A 14,091-nucleotide genomic window follows, 5' to 3' on the forward strand; every position below is an offset into this window, starting at 1 on the left:
TTTTGTAACTTTAAGTGTTATCATTTCTGACTTTCTTGCTGACAGTAAAACTTCCCTGTAAACTAAGTTTCATCTCCACAGTAAAAAAATACCTTCACAATTCAGTTCACTGGATCATTTTAACACTGTCCAAAATGTTCATCTCCAAAATGAAACAAACACAAACCATGGTGAAGATGTTTTTTTCTGCATCATCAGCTCTGCTGCAGCCACTTCCAGTCTCTGCAAATTGATTCTGATATTGAACTGAAATAAACCAATGAGCCCCTGCAAGGTCACAATAATTCATTCAAGGATTACACACAGACTCAAACTGGGGAATGGCTGTCATAAAAGAAGCATTTTACAACTAGGATTTACTCGGCTGATGGTGTAAAAACAATGGGTTTCTACTTTCTACCTCTGGAATTATAAAAGTCCCTAAAATGTGTGTGAGAGCTGAACATTTGTTGGGAGAAGCTTCGCTGTGGGAAAGTGATCAAGCGACAGTAGCTGTTAACCTTCACCATTCAAAAAAGAGGAAATAACCAAAATCTAAAGTTCAGGTGTGTGGAGGAACTAGGTGATTGTGAGACAAATTCTCTGTAGTTTTGAAATAAAGTAAAAGTCTGCGAAGAGTGATGAACATCCAGATCCAGAGTGTCCAACTGAGGCTGGTTATTTAAGCTGGTTGCATTGGTGTCAGTCTCCTGATGATTCTCCTGTAGAATAATTGGTCCGCTGAGGTTACAGAAGAAGAGCTTCACTCCTCTCCATGGGCCTCATTCACTAATATGTGCATGAAATGTTCTTTGCACACAAAATAAGTGTGTGCAAAATCACAGTGGGAGTCATGACACCTGCGCAATGGCCAATTTTGTTCTCACCACCTCATGTATATGTGTGTGTGAATCAGTCATTCTAGATTGACAGGCGCATGCTCACAATTTGTAATTAGCATTCTACCACGCCCTCATTTCTCCATATATGGAGGGCAAATGCCTAGAGTTGATTTGTGAATGATGGAAGGAGAGAAGTAATACATTTCACAGTTTGTTAGAAGCAATGGCGTCAAAAGGCAAAAAATAAAAGAACCAACAACCACAGAAATCGAAACAATTGTGTCCTTGGTGGAAGCCAGAAAAGGAATACTTTTCAAGAGTGTCTCCTCAGGGGTGACGATGGTAAAAAAAAAAAAAAGATGCTTGGACCGCAAAAACCAAGGCTGTCAACATAGTATCCTTGGAGAAGTCCACTGAATATGTGCTCTCTCCTCAGGAAGCGGGCTGCACTATCCTCTGGCACAGTGTCTTCCAACCACATAATTGTGCTGTGAGAAATCATCAGGTGTGCCGTGGAAGATGATCTAGTTTCACCTGATTGGTATTCTAAGTGAGTGATGTTATATAGATACATACAACTGCACGTGCCAGTGATCCACTCTACAACAACAGTTTCCCTTTGCAAAGTGAAAATGAAAGTGAACCGTGGCCCTGATGCGGTGTGTTCTGTTCATAAACCCCCCCCCACACTAGTGATGCGTGGACCCACAGATCAGGTTGGGGCGGAGGGCATATGCCTCTATTATACAGATCTCAATCCATAAGCCAGGGTTCTGTCAGGGGTCACTGGCACACCCCTCACAGTTTTTTCGTTCCAAACGCCCCTCGTCTTTCCTCAATTCCTGCAAGAATATCAGCTTTATGTTCAACTAAACAGGCCCAGGTTTCACACTGAGTAAGTAAATTGAGACTAGATTTGCATGATATTTCAATAAATATAACTTTTAATGACATTTTTGTTTGGTGGTGTGCCTTGTGATTTTTCTAATGTCAAATATGTGCCATGGCTCAAAAAGGTTGGGAAACACTGCTCTAGCAAGGCTAGATATGCCATCTTCATACTTGCTCAAGTGAATCAGAATCGTTTATATACTCTGCATGCCCTTTAACATGCAACCAATTAACCAATTGCCTTTGGCCACAGATGTGTAATTTCATGGCACAAGAAACTGTTAGGAGTGGGGGACCATTATAGGCCAAAACAATTAAATGAAAGCTAAAACTGTTAGGCCTACATTTCAAAATGTACATTCTCATATATTCTTTTGTAAACTAGGACTGTTGTTATCGCTGAATATTTTAATTGTCACAATGATGGGGGTGAAAGTGTCACTTGTTAGTTGTTTCATACATTTGCCCAATATATTAGTAAATTAATGATTTTTTAAAAATGTTAATTAAATCTCTTTTTAATGGGTGTGGTTTTATATACTCTGCATGTTCTTAAAAGGTATGTGTTGGCTGCATTTTCTAAGTCAGTAGGGCCTTCCTCATTTGTGCATATGCATGGTCTGAGACAGTTCTAAATTTGCTCGCAGATTAAGAACAAATTTGGTTAAGAAAATATTGATGAATCCTGGATTTGTGCGTCAAACGATCGTATGCAGAGTTTAAGCACAGATTTGTGCATGAGGCCCAATATGGTTTCTCACACAAGCAGCAGTAGATCTGATACAGCGACAAATGATTTAGACTACTGATCAACAAGCACACAAGAATCACCTCACATAGAAAAATACATGAAGACATATCTCAAACCAGTGTCGAAATTATTCATCAATAAATCATGTAGTGTTGACAATTACAAACTTCCTGCTGCTGATTTAACTGAGTTTGTTTCATTTTCTGTGGATAATTGCTGCTAGAATTTCCAAGTGTCATAGCAGATTAAGGTGGCTTTAGCCTGGAATAAAAAAAACAAAAACAGTAGAACAGTAGGATTGAAATATCCAAGCTCACAATGTGGTAATACTGGATAATAGGCTAGGACCAAAAAAAAGAATGAAAATCTACAGAAATGCAGTGGTGGGTCATGTGTTTGGTACCTGGGCCTTCAGTGGGGACTTACTGGACTTACTCAACCTCTTAATACCACCACTATGATGTCACAATTCTAGAAACCATCAATACTATACAAAAAACACAAAACAACAAGGCGTGGCCATTTCCTGTACTAAGGGTGAATACCATTATTACTAAAGCAAGAAACCCAGTGAAGACAACTCCAAACCTCTCGCGGAGGAGCAGCGGCTCTACTCCGAGCTGTTGTATTCCAAAATGACTAATATCTCCCAAAATATTGGTCCTATCAACTTGCTGAGATATTTAAATGTGGAGATGGGACTATCCCTCAAGTGTACATACCAAATTGGCCAGTTAAAAACATGTCAATTTCTCAGTACTGTGCAGACACACACACACACACACACACACGCTCTGAGACCTTCCAGTATGATATAGATTAGTGTAAACTTAACAGTAGAGTACCTCTCTGTTGGGAAGAAAAATGCAATTTTAATTTCAAATTATTTTAATTTTAACTTATTGCTCCTGTACAAAGATAAATAGGTTTTCATCTTTATCATATTTTTTACCTTATAAATCTTTATCTGATTTAAATTTGAAACATATTGTTAAAGTGAAGTGTTTTCTGTTAATTTACCAACATATACCTGAACATATACCTAACATATAACAAGTGGTGCCAGGCACAACAAACCCCACCCCTCACATGTATTGTAGCTCATTTTGGTATCAATCCAGCTGATGTCATCATGTCTATGTGTGTGATGTCAGCATATTAATATTCTCTATATATGTGCCAAGTTTGAAGCAAATTGAAACAAAATTGATGTATATATAGACATTTGAAGAAACAGGAAGAAAAAAATATTTTTAAAAAATCAAACAAATTTTTTTATCTTTTACTTTTTTTATACTTTTCCCAAAATGCAACCACATCTATTCTGGATCATTGGCAATCTACAAACCCAGTTTGGTATGAATTAAAGCAGAAGTTTTGTTGCTAGAGTGTTAACAAATAAACAAACCAAAAACAATACTCCCTGCCTCCCCTTCGGGGGCAGGGTAATGAAAAAGCATTGTAAGAGCTAGATGCTGATTCATTTATTCAAATTCCTCCTCCATGGAAAAAGTGGGCCAGTTTGGGCATAAAACTCCCGAGCTGAGAAAGGGACCCACACCAGCCCTGTTCACAATCAATATTTATCTAATGACATGACAAAAAAAAAGTAAATTAAAAACATCATATCCTACTTACCAGAGATGCTCATGTTTTATATTTAAAATCCATCCTCCTGTCTTTGTGCAGGAAAACTTCAGAGAGTCCTTCCAGAAGTGGTAGTAAGTCCTTTTTGTCCATGAAGGCCAAGGCTGTGTCTCCTCTGTCAGGAACACAACTGGACACAAGTTTCTGTTCTCTTGAGGGCTGAGAATGTCCACTAGACCAGCTAGTGTCAGGGTTGGCCGAGCTCTCCTCACCATGTCCAGCTTTCCTGTAAAAGTCTGCCTTGAAAATGGATCTTTAAGTATGTCCAAGACCTCTCCTCTGTCAGCCATTGTGGGCGTAAACTATTCTACCTTAAATGTATTAACAGTTCAATTCAATCAAATGAGCTTTATTGGCATGAATCAAAAGGAATATTACCAAGGCTATATAAAATAATAGTTTAGTTCTCACCATCCAATCAGAGGAAGGATAAATGCTGATGACATTGGGGTTCAGGTAGCTGACCCTATGAGGTGAAACCAAAGGCCCAGGGTAGATTAGATTAACCCTGGCAACACATACACTGCAATATGATTGGACCAAATATCTTCCATCCATATCCACGAACTGGAAGCGGTGGAGTCAGGAGAAACATGAAGAAATGAAGAGAATAGTCTATTGGGAACACTTTTTCATTGAACAAATATTAGAACTTAGGCTGTAAATGTAGGTCAGTGTTTCTGATGGTGATGATGATGAGACCAGCAGAGAAGGCCTTGCTGGCCCTGATGGCCCACCACTGCAGAAATGTATAAAACAAATAAACTACAAGTTGTGGCACGGTCTGGGTTTCATTATTTATTTTATTTTTTTATTAAAATAATTACTGTACAAAAGACAGAGCTTGGTGTTGGAAAAAGCCAGTCAACAGTCACACCCATTTTTACAGCTGCATAAACAGAATGTCATGTATTTATGGGTTTACTGCCAACATCACATTTTTAAATGCATTTCAGTAATATTGTTTATAATGCTGGATCATAGACTTATCCACACACTCCAATTTCTGTTCTTGAGAGCAAAATACATGTAAGTGAATCATCTATCGCCTCCTGGTGGCTGCTTGCTGTACAGTCATAAAGCACACCCCATTAATGTTAGTCAATGGGACATGGGCTACACCGAATCCAGTAAATATGTATCATAAAAACAGGTAATTGGCTAGCTGATGTACAGTTAATTTGCCAGTGCTGCACAGTGGCAACGAGTGTCACACCCTCCATCTTTATTTAGTGTCAGATGGACGCTGATGTGGTGAAATGTGAAATGGAGCTGGTCCACAACTGATAGTAACTAAATTACAAAAAAAAGAAAACTAAATATAAATAATTGTGTCCCTGATAAAAAAAAATAGTTATATGTGGCTGCATATGCTGCACTTCAATGTGTATGAAAATAGTAGTAATTTCACATATCTTGTGCCTTTATATGACTTTCTGAAATGATACGTATTAATGCAAACTTGAGCAAAAACAGTACTTTTTTTCCCCTAAAGTCACAAAGTCCATGGGTTCAACTGTATGAACAACATTGGAAGTCAAATCCTCTGCTTCATAAACCACAGTTCTCAGCTGTACACGACACTACTACTGTATGATCACTACACACACTTAATGTTCATTCAGTAGATAATCCATTTAAAATTACAGACATAATTCAAAAGAGTAAATATGAAATGTGTTGTTTTGGCCAAACTAAAACAAAATAAAATTAAAAAAATTAAATTAAAAACAGATTTTGGAGGATAGAAGTGCTGATTCTTGAGTCATATCTAGTATCTCTTGTATTATACGCCCACTTTATGGAGCTATTATCAGATAGTACCATTAAAATGATATCAAACTGTCCAAAAACTAATGATTCAAGAAAAATAAAATGTGTCCATATTTATAGAAGTATACACTGAAAGATAAAGACATACTGAGTGTGTACTGGCATAGCTTCATAGACTGTGGTGATCAGCGTAGAGGAGTACAGGGCTTTCTACATTTCAACAAGCACTGTTCTTAAAAAAAAAAAAAAAAACATGGCAAGAAAGAGTAAAAATAAAAGCGCTCTCATTCTTCCCTTAAAAATCCTATTAAAAACTAGCATGTGAGCACAACGCTAGGACATTTCTCAGTCCATAAAAACACACTATCCTCAGGCCACAGTGTGAGGGGAACTCACTCTTGGCAGATAATGTCTCAGATGTGAAATCTTTCACTAGCAGTGCATTAACATGTTATACTGAAATCAAATGAAAAACAAAGGACCATTTCACTGGAAAAAAAAACACTGCATTACGCTAAGAAATATAAAGTATGCTATGTTTGTTGTTTTTTTGTTTTTTCAGAACTTGGTGGGTCTGATATGCTGAGAATGCTGTGCACTACCTGCAGATTCAAATACAGGTTCGAAGTGAATGCGGTTAAACCTCAGGTTAAAGTGAAGCTAAAACATTGAAAGTGACTTGCAGAGTGAAAAAGATTTACAGTAAGAGTCAGCGTGAGGACTACAGCGTTCACCGTTCTGAAGTCCTATCCATCCCCTCTTCTGTGTCTCAACTGATGATGAAGACTCGAGGTCCATCCTCCCTCATAGGAGGCAGACTCTCAATCACCATGTTGTCCATCAGGCCGTATTTATCCTCTTTTTTACTTTTCCTTCCTCCTCCTATCCGCTCATTAGCCGACACTTCCTGTTCAAGCTCCTCCCTCTCCAGTGGTTGAGACAACTGACTGGTGAGCTCCTTCATCGTCATCTGCATCAGGTGACATAAATTAGCTTTAATTCTTGCATTACATTAAAATATGACACACCATTACAAAAAGTCTATTCCTTTTAAACTAGAGACTAAGCACGGTTACAAATCTATAGGCCTGGCTTCATCACTGTTTTTGTCACATTACGTCCAGGTCACACAAATGACTGAATGATGCCGTTATTCATGCTGTACAAGCTGGAAAAAAAGAAAAATCAACCTTGTTGCAAAAAAAAAAAAAAAAAACTGTGTAAATGCATTCAACTGTTTGAAAAACAAAATACTGATGTTGCACAAAAAGTTCCCCCATTGTGTCAAGTCCATGACGCTGCTATTATCAGGCTTCTCGAGTGCATTTTATGATGAAGAAAAATCTGCTCAAAAACTAAAAACAAATATAATCCATCTGAGTTTTATATGAAACCACACCTTCATTTATACCTTTTTACTGTCTCATAAAAATAGCCAAACTTGTCTTTATCATTAGCTTCATTTTCAGTGACACAAATATAGAACAAATGGCCACACCCTGATAAAATGCCTCAATGCAACCACCTTAAGGTCCACACTTTAACCTTTAGGGGTCCACGGTCATGGCCCCATGACTGAGTCACATGATATTTTCAACATGTCGTGGCATTGGAAGTCGGTCACGTAAACCACTGGGGACAATTGCATTCGAAAGTGCGGACTTGAAACACTCTCCCACTTTTTATTTGATGTTGGTAGAGCAAATACAACCAGATACATGACGTTTTGAAAGCGGAGCAAACAAACGTGAATAAGAGTATGAAAATGAGGCGGGGGGTGGGAGTGGGGGGTGAGAAAACTGGAGAAAACGCCTATGTAAAGACATGCTTTTATGTCAAATATTTGAGTATAGTTTTAATTTATTGCAATTTGGATTTCGTATATTTAATATTTGGAACCATTCACTTTTAAAGTCTTTGAAAAGGTTCATTAAGTATCTTTGTGTTATTTATGCAATAAATTATATACATTTTTCAAATCAGATTTTATATTTTTTGTGTGTTTTTTGGCCTTTTATGTTGATATAGTTGGTTAAAGTGAAAAAAATAATGGGCAGATGAGATAGATGAAGTTGTGATGGAAAAAAAGATAACAAGCATGGGTATAGTAAACATTTCTTTATATAGTATATAAAAAGTGAAATCAAAAGTACTCAGAAACGGCCAAAATAGGCTCAGACCCCTAAGGGTTAAAAACCTCCAAGATGCCTTTAAAATGGATGTCTTTAAAACTCTGCATTTTAAAGCTCCAGAAATGGCCTGTGGGTGACTTTTTGAGTTTAAGATGGGCTTTTTTTTTTTCAACATTAATTAGGATAATGATGAAAAATATGAAATCTTAAAGTGACAAATATTAAATCGTTCATATGGATGTACATGTTTTGCTTTTCATTGAAGGATCACTGACCTGCAACTCTCTGAAGAGGTGCAGCATAGCCACGCCCACCACGATGACCAGGAAAGCTCCCAGTGTGGTGACAATGTCCACAGCCGACATGCTGCTCCACTCCTGGAACAGGATGATGGAGGTGGAGAGGACCACGGAGGTGAAGAGGACGTAGTAGATGGGGTAAACCATCAGGGTGTTAAAGGTGTCCAGAGACTTGTTCAGATAGTTTACCTGCAGATGGGGAAAAAAAAAAAAACAAAACAAAACAAAAAAAAAAAACACGGCTGAAGGGTTCATGTGTGGTCGAAAAATGGGATTAGCTCATGGTTTTCAGTGTCACACATGGCACACGTTTGATAACTCTGATAAATAATGGATCTGTGACCGGGTCAGTTGAAGAAGCATGCTATTAGGAGAGGATGAAAATAGTATCACAGCTCACCTGTGTTACTATGGAAACAATGAGTGTGAGCAGCAGGATCCAGGTGAGGGGGTTCGCAAGTACTAAAGTGTCATAAAACACTGAAAAGAGGAAAAAAAAAAAACAGAGGAGCTTTTGAACATTCCCATTCAGGTTTTAACAGGACTCATTCAAAAGGCAGGACAGAAACATGCTTCCTCTCTATTTTTCAGTCTCTCACTGGTGTTGATGACGATGGCGAGGCCTTTCACGGAGGAGACGGTGAAGGCTCCGAGCAGCGAGCAGATGCTGATGTAGATGAGGATGTTGGATTGACCAACTCGTGGGCAGAAGTACAGCACAAGTACTGCACACAGGACTAACACCACTGACACGTACACCAGGAAACCTGAAACAGAGCGTTACTGGTGAAGTGAAAAAGGAGGCGGAGCTTACTAACACCCCTGCCTTTGACCCCCTGCTCACTGATACTCTGCCTAACCAGAGTCTGAACTTTCAATCTTCTCAAAAATTTGCAAAAATTCAAAAATTGAGAGAATGGCACATGTAAAGAACGTGTGTCAAATTGAAAAAGAATCTGGTGAATAATCTCACCAGGCTCCAGCAGCTTGCTGGTCATGTCTTGCAGTGATGTCACTTCCTGTTCCTGTGGAGCGTGGATGACCAAAAGGACACTTCCGAGCACACACAGCAGACAGCCCAGTTTCCCCACGATATTCAATACTTCCCCAAGCATGTAAGTGGACAGAACAGCACTGAAACGCACAGTAACACACTGTGAATATCACATGTGAAAGACCATCTGGAAAACAGGTCATTTGACTCCATAATAACACTTTTAATTGTGATTGTATTGACCCCGAAGCCTGTAAAACTACTTCTGTGCAAAGTACAGCATGAGGTGTTTTGAGCAGTTTCGAACAACTTCTTTTTGTGTGTGAGAGTTGCAGGTACCTGATGAGGACACTCAGAGCGCCCAGTGGAGTGACCAGCGTGGCCGGAGCAAACATGTAGGCAGCGAAGTTACAGACCTCCCCTGCCCCCACTGCATAAACAGAGACAGTGAAGGAGCCGTCAGTCCAATAACAGCCTCTACTGCACAGGTGTCAAACATGCGGCCCGGGGGCCAAATCCGGCCTGCCAAAGGGTCCAATCTGGCCCCTGGGATGAATTTGTGACCTGCAGATATTACACTGATGATAGTACCACTCAAGGATGTTAGAATCAGTTTAGGTCAATTCAATCTCAAGTGGGTCAGACCAGTAAAATACTATCATAATAACTTATAAATAATGAGAACTACAAATTTTTCTCTTTGTTGTAGCAAAAAAAAAAGTAAAATTACACAAAAATGTTAACATTTACAGACAAGCCTTTTACAAAAAATGTGAATAACCTGATATTTCTTAAGAGAAGTATGTGGAATTGTACCAATATTCTGCCTGCTACTAAATGTTTTGTGTATTTGTAGATCCACTGTGATCTGTAAGTTGTAATGGATATGTATAAATGATAAACTAAGGCCTAATATTGTTAAAATGGCACTTATTTTTCTTAAGAATTTTCAGGTTCATATTTGTTCATGTTATGTTCAAGTACAGTTCGTAGATGTAAACATTTTCATTACGCAGTTTGACTTTTTCACTCAAAAACATAGAAAAAAACTTTGGAGTTGACATTATTCATAAGTTTTTATCCTATTATTTCTATTATTTTGCTGGTCCGGCCCACTTCATATCATATTAGGCTGTATGTGACCCCTGAACTAACATGAGTTTGACACCCCTGCTCTACTGTATTAAAACACAGATTCAAAAGCACTACTCATAACTGGGATTGTCACCATACAAACATTGGAGATAAATAATTGTCATACAAATCATTGTAATTAATGATATTCTGTCTGTTCTGCTAACTTTATGCCACCACTGATGCTTGGTCTGAAGTCCCACCCCTTCTGCTGTTCTCGATGTGATTTAACTTCAGAAAAAATATTAACAGCAGTCAATGATAAGAGACTTTTATTTTTTTTTAGTCCACTTTGAATTATGCCACCATTTACACATATGATGGTGGTCAATTTAAAAGATAATTTTATGTCACTGTGTTTTACTGTGTTTTAAGAAACATCTAGTTTTGTGTTAAACAGCTTAGTGAGTGGACTGCATTTCTCATTCTACACACATCACCAACAAAGTGGATGCTACTCAGTATTTACATTTAAGATGAAAATCACTGCAGTCATCTTCAAACTGAACAGACTGTAGAGACAGATACGATAATACCACCTCTGTGACTTTTTGGTGTGTAGATTTTATAAACTTACATATTTTCATAGCCTGATACTTAAATATTTTTAACCCAAACTGTAACTCCTTTGACTTGTAAATTTATCTTTTAAAATGGACAATCATCATATATATACAGGGTGGGGAAGCAAAATTTACAGTGAACATTTAGTTGTTTTTTCTCAGCAGGCACTACGTCAGTTGTTTTGAAACCAAACATATATTGATGTCATAATCATACCTAACACTATTATCCATACCTTTCCAGAAACTTTTGCCCATATGAGTAATCAGGAAAGCAAACGTCAAAGAGTGTGTGATTTGCTGAATGCACTCGTCACACCAAAGGAGATTTCAAAAATAGTTGGAGTGTCCATAAAGACTGTTTATAATGGAAAGAAGAGAATGACTATGAGCAAAACTATTACGAGAAAGTCTGGAAGAGGAGGAAGCAACAAAAAACGTACCAAAGCTTTTATTAAAGCTCTCCAATCCAAAATCCTAAAGGATCCAACCAAATCCATGAGAAAAATGGCAATTGAACTTGAGGTAGACAACAAGAGCGTTAGAAATGCAGTAAAACATGATTTGAAGTTAAAATCTTACACAAGAACACCAAAACACTTGTTGACAACAGCTATGAAGGAAAAGAGATTGGAAAGGTGCAAGAAAATGATTACATGGTTCAAGAAAAAGTCCTCCATTGTAACAATCTTTTCAGATGAAAAGATCTTCACTGTCGATGCTGTTCTGAACCGCAGAAATGACAAATTTAATCGCAAAATCTTCTTTGGTGTGATGAGTGCATTCAGCAAATCACACACTCTTTGACTTTTGCTTTCCTGATTACTCATATGGGCAAAAGTTTCTGAAAAGGTATGGATAATAGTATTAGGTATGATTATGACATCAATATATGTTTGGTTTGAAAACAATTGACGTAGTGCCTGCTGAGAAAAAAACAACTAAATGTTCATTGTAAATTTTGCTTCCCCACCCTGTAAATGATGCATAATTCATATGTGATCAAACTTACTCGTCTCTCTCTCCATGGACTATATTGCACTTTATTTTTTTCACAAAATACAGCCACAGAAAAAATTATTAGACCACCCTTGTTTTCTTCAGTTTCGTGTTCATTTTAATGCCTGGTCCAACTAAAGGTAAATTTGTTTGGATAAATATAATGAAAACAACAAAAATAGCTCATAGTAGTTTAATTTCAGAGCTGATATCTATCCATTTTCCATGTTTTCTTGATAATAACCAAAATCACTTCAGTTCTTACATCAATATCTATGGCATTGTACTGACAAAAACAGTGCTTTTAGACATTCCATGCATTTCTTTTCTGTCTGTTTTAGTCACATGACGCACACAAGAGTTAGTACTTGATTGCATAACTTATTTTTAATGGTCTAATAATTTTTTTTCGCAACTGTAAGGTCTGCTTCTGAAAGTTAATTATACACTTAACAAAAACAACATTCCACTCACACTACAGGCTGAAGTGGTCCAAATCTGATCTTTGCACTCATGTGAGACTGTTCTGTTTTTGTTGTGAACCCCACACATCACATGGAATATGATCTTTTGATTTCTGCTTTTCGTCGTATGTGGTCCTGAATCATATACAGACCTGATCTTTGGTCAGACTGAGGACACATTGATAGTCACATCAGAATTTATCCGAATCACTTCAACTGGAGATTCATCACTTTTCTGCACTGAAGGGAGTCACATATACAAGAAAGTAGTGCAAATTCAACATCAACACCTACGCAGGGGTAAAAATATTCCATAACATTATATATAGACATAAGAGGAAAGCACTGACAGGAGGCTTTATCGAAAATACTTAAAAAGTTTACTTTAAAATTTATTTAAAGCACTACTTTTAGTTGGAATGGAATATTTTGATTGTATTAGTACTGTTATTGCAAAGAATGGTCTGAACACGTCTAATGCCTGTGGTTTTGTGGATAACCTTTAAGTTCAGGACACAGGAATTTGATGTTGGCCACTCATTCATTCATTTTCTGAACCTGCTTTATCCTCACTAGGGTCACTGGAGCCTATCCCAGCCACTTATGGGTGAAGGTGGAATCACCAGTTCATCGCAGGGCTGATAAATATTGGCCACATTAAAAAAAAATCTCCCAGCTAACAAACAAACAAACAGCACTAAGGTTGATGGTGTGAATGTCACCCAACAGACATTTACTGGTACAGAATTCTAAAACGTATAAAATTAATTATATTACCATTTGATTTCCAATCCAATCCAGCTTTATTTGTAAAACACTTTAAAACAACCACAGTGGACCAAAGTGCTGTACAGAAGAATAAATAAGACCAAAATAAAAGAATTAAACACCAGAATAGATTAGGTGGTAACAGATTACAGAAAATTAGATGGTAATAAATTTGGTGGTAAACCACGTGTATAGCGATAAACATTATTTCTGTTTTCATTAGGGGTGTAAGAAGATATCTGTTCTGCAATATATCGCAATATTTCATTTCACAATACTGTATCGATATTAAAAAGTAGTGTTGATATTTTTAGGTATTTATTCAAATGCAGATATTGTGGAGGTTCATTTTTGTTTTTGTGTTTATATTTTATTTATTGTTATTTAACATTCTTCTTAAATAATGTTAGTTCCTTTGTTGGGATTGCACAAAAATAATGTTATCATGTTAGGTATGAACTAATAGAATATGCACATTTGAGCAGGATCTTAAACTGTAATGTCTGTAAAACATAATTTAAGTTTTAACACAGGAAAATTTTGTGATACAGCATTAGATCCTGTTGTGATCAAATAAAAATGTGTTTAGTATTTGTGCATATTTCTGGTGTAATTCAATTCTTCAAGGAAATAATCATTTAAAAAAAAGAAACAAACAAAAAAATTGCCTTTTTAACACTATCATGATATATCGTGATATATAGTATCGTGATCCTAGTATTGTGATTTGTATCATCTCGCCAGATTTTCGCCAATACACACCCCTAGTTTTCACAGAGGTGACTGGAGATGATTACACTAAAAATGAAAACTCCTGCCTTGCTCTCCAACAGTTCAGGACATTAAACCTGTCTC

At 37.2% G+C, this 14,091-nt stretch overlaps 1 protein-coding gene across 1 annotated transcript in view; it reads right to left on the minus strand.

Annotated features, from left to right (window-relative positions):
- Nucleotides 1-4,901: 4,901 nt before the first annotated feature.
- Nucleotides 4,902-14,091, minus strand: part of nipal4 (NIPA like domain containing 4) — a 27,612-nt gene continuing 18,422 nt past the window's right edge. Inside the window, exons 5-10 of the mRNA XM_030153215.1 lie at nucleotides 9,648-9,738; nucleotides 9,288-9,448; nucleotides 8,914-9,081; nucleotides 8,715-8,794; nucleotides 8,291-8,503; nucleotides 4,902-6,853 (exon numbers count right to left, since the gene is read on the minus strand). Of these exons, the coding sequence (XP_030009075.1) occupies nucleotides 6,653-6,853; nucleotides 8,291-8,503; nucleotides 8,715-8,794; nucleotides 8,914-9,081; nucleotides 9,288-9,448; nucleotides 9,648-9,738 (914 nt within the window). The 3' untranslated portion in view covers nucleotides 4,902-6,652. The remainder of the gene's footprint in view (nucleotides 6,854-8,290; nucleotides 8,504-8,714; nucleotides 8,795-8,913; nucleotides 9,082-9,287; nucleotides 9,449-9,647; nucleotides 9,739-14,091) is intronic.

The sequence above is a fragment of the Sphaeramia orbicularis genome, chromosome 14 (assembly GCF_902148855.1).
Source record: "Sphaeramia orbicularis chromosome 14, fSphaOr1.1, whole genome shotgun sequence".
NCBI lineage: Eukaryota > Metazoa > Chordata > Actinopteri > Kurtiformes > Apogonidae > Sphaeramia > Sphaeramia orbicularis.